This window comes from Artemia franciscana, chromosome 14 (assembly GCF_032884065.1).
Source record: "Artemia franciscana chromosome 14, ASM3288406v1, whole genome shotgun sequence".
Taxonomy (NCBI): Eukaryota; Metazoa; Arthropoda; class Branchiopoda; order Anostraca; family Artemiidae; genus Artemia; species Artemia franciscana.
In genome coordinates this window covers 18980185-18982400 of record NC_088876.1, presented here as the reverse complement: position 1 = coordinate 18982400, position 2216 = coordinate 18980185, and the positions used below count along the sequence as shown (strand labels likewise).

The 2216-nt window shown below is 30.3% G+C and overlaps 1 protein-coding gene across 1 annotated transcript; it reads right to left on the bottom strand.

The window, feature by feature from the left end:
- Nucleotides 1–258: 258 nt before the first annotated feature.
- On the bottom strand, nt 259–1377 carry LOC136035749 (protein angel homolog 2-like). Its single transcript, XM_065717719.1, has one exon. It carries the CDS (start codon nt 1375–1377, stop codon nt 259–261), a length of 1119 nt encoding a protein of 372 aa, XP_065573791.1.
- Between the last annotated feature and the right edge of the window lie 839 nt (nt 1378–2216).

The following is a 2216-nucleotide window of genomic DNA, read 5'->3' as shown; positions in this document are numbered from 1 at the left end:
CGTGAGAACTAGGTTTTATTTGGTCTATGAGGTTATATGGTGTTTTATTTTTTTCGAGATTAGGGTTACTCCTTGTTCTTCTTATAGGCATCTTGTTAGTTTTATTAATTTAAGCAGTATATAATTTACATTTACCTGTTATTGTGGGATTAAGTTGTGGCTTATCTAGAAATAGTATTATATTAAATTAGAATTTAAATTAATTTATTACTATAGGGTCTATTATTAAAAAGTATTTAACAAAGTATATTATTATTTTTATTTGCAATTCCAACGAAATCTTGCTTCGAGGTAATAATGGTCTGATCCATTTTGACTATTAGGTAATGGTCCTATTTTTAAGCAGTCCTTGTATGTTGGGAGACAAAGCCTTTCTAATAGTGTTAATTCTTGTTTTTCATGTTTGTTCAATTTTTCGTCAATATTACTGTAGAAAATATAGTCAACTAATTCGTGACAAGTCGAATTCAAACGAACTTTTGGGAATTTATCTGAATTATAAACACTTTTAAAGGCAAATTTATGCGTTAATGTACCGGATGAAAAAAATTCTTCTTCAATGCAGTTATTCTGTTTTAGTTCTTGTAAGTATTGACAAGAATCAGAAATATATAGCTCCTTTGGGAGAAAGGTTTTCCCAATTTTTTGTGAACCACAGTCTGTTAGTTCTTTTATATCTAGGTGTTCATACTTAAGCCTTCCTTGGCTTAAAAAAGAGTATAATTTGCTTGAAGGGGTCAAATTCAAATCACCACAAAGAATAACTGGAAAGTAGTTAGTATTCTTACAAGTAACGCGGTTAATTTCTGCAAGAAGTATTTGGAGTTGGGCTAAACGCACATCTTCTCTTTTACGGTTGTATAACAAATGCGTATTTACAATGCATATCTGTTTATCCGGGTTTTTAATTGGGGTGAGAATAGAAATAAGTGCAATGTTATCTCGATTAAGTAGATCTATTCCATTTTTTAGCATTTCTAAGGAATGATTTTCTTTTAGGCTAAATTTACATTTCTTAAAAAAAGTGGCGCACCCATCTATCTTTCCTTGGGTTTTTTGTTTAAACACTCCGTCATACCCCTGAGATTGAAAATACGATAAGTAGGTTTTACAATAATGGTCAGCTTCCACTTCCTGTAAGCATACAATATCTGCGTTTGAGATTTTGAACTGGTTAAAAAGTCTATTTTTCCTATCTGGCCATTTTAAATTTTCTTCGTTACATTTACCGTATAAATACGGCATTGTTTCGATATACCCTTGAGCTAGTACATTATATGACATAATTGTAAAATTTAAGGGTTGAGCTTCTTGGTCTTCTTTTGGCTTTTGACAATTTCTTGGAGTTTCCCACTTTCTGATTTCCGTTAGATTCATTTTCTTACAATCCTTCCCTTTTTTTGACGTGTTAATTGGCATTATTATTAAGCAGTATATAAGTTTGAGGTTACCTGTTTGGCTTAGTATTCCGTTGATGATCTGAAAATATTATGGTGTTAATTTATTTATGTCAGAAGGACTTGAGGTATTTTACTTACTTTTTTTTTTTTTTTTTTTAAAGAGTAATTGTTTTGTGCAGTGCATTATACCCTTAGGAGAGTTTTTATACATTGCTTTATTTATTTTATATAATGAATTAAGTATTTTTGCGTGTTTGTTAGAAAATTTTTGCGGCACACACTATGGCATAATATAGCGTAAGGAACTGCGTGTTTTTTATTCAGCGCATCGTAACCATTTAATGGACATATTTATTAAGTATAAATCGATGTCTTGAGCTAGTTAATATTTTAAGTATTAACTAGGTTATTAGGTAAACCTAATAGTTTCTATTTAATGAATATAAAGTGATTGCACTTTTTAATTTTTTTTCTTTTCCAATATAAACAAAATTATTTGACAAAATAATTTGGTATCAGATAAATTTTAAACCTACCACTGAGTTGGTCTCTGTGATTGGTTAATTCTTTAAATGCCTCCGGGGAACCTTCGTCATAATTGGTTAAATCAAAAGATGGGTGGTAACTTTTTTTCGGTTTGAAATCCGCTAGGCGGTCTTTTAAAATTCTTTTAAAACTGCTGCAGGTCTTTAAAGTGCAATTACACTTTTGTCATGCGAAAAACGCTTGTAGGGTGTTATAATTAAAGTTCATTTCTTGGTTGTAAAAATTATTTTTTCATTAGTAGACGTACCTTAAGGGTTATTTATTATACAG

What these genes read in the sequence shown, in the direction of transcription:
- LOC136035749 (XM_065717719.1), bottom strand. Translation starts at nt 1,377, where the DNA reads ATGAATCTAACGGAAATCAGAAAGTGGGAAACTCCAAGAAATTGTCAA.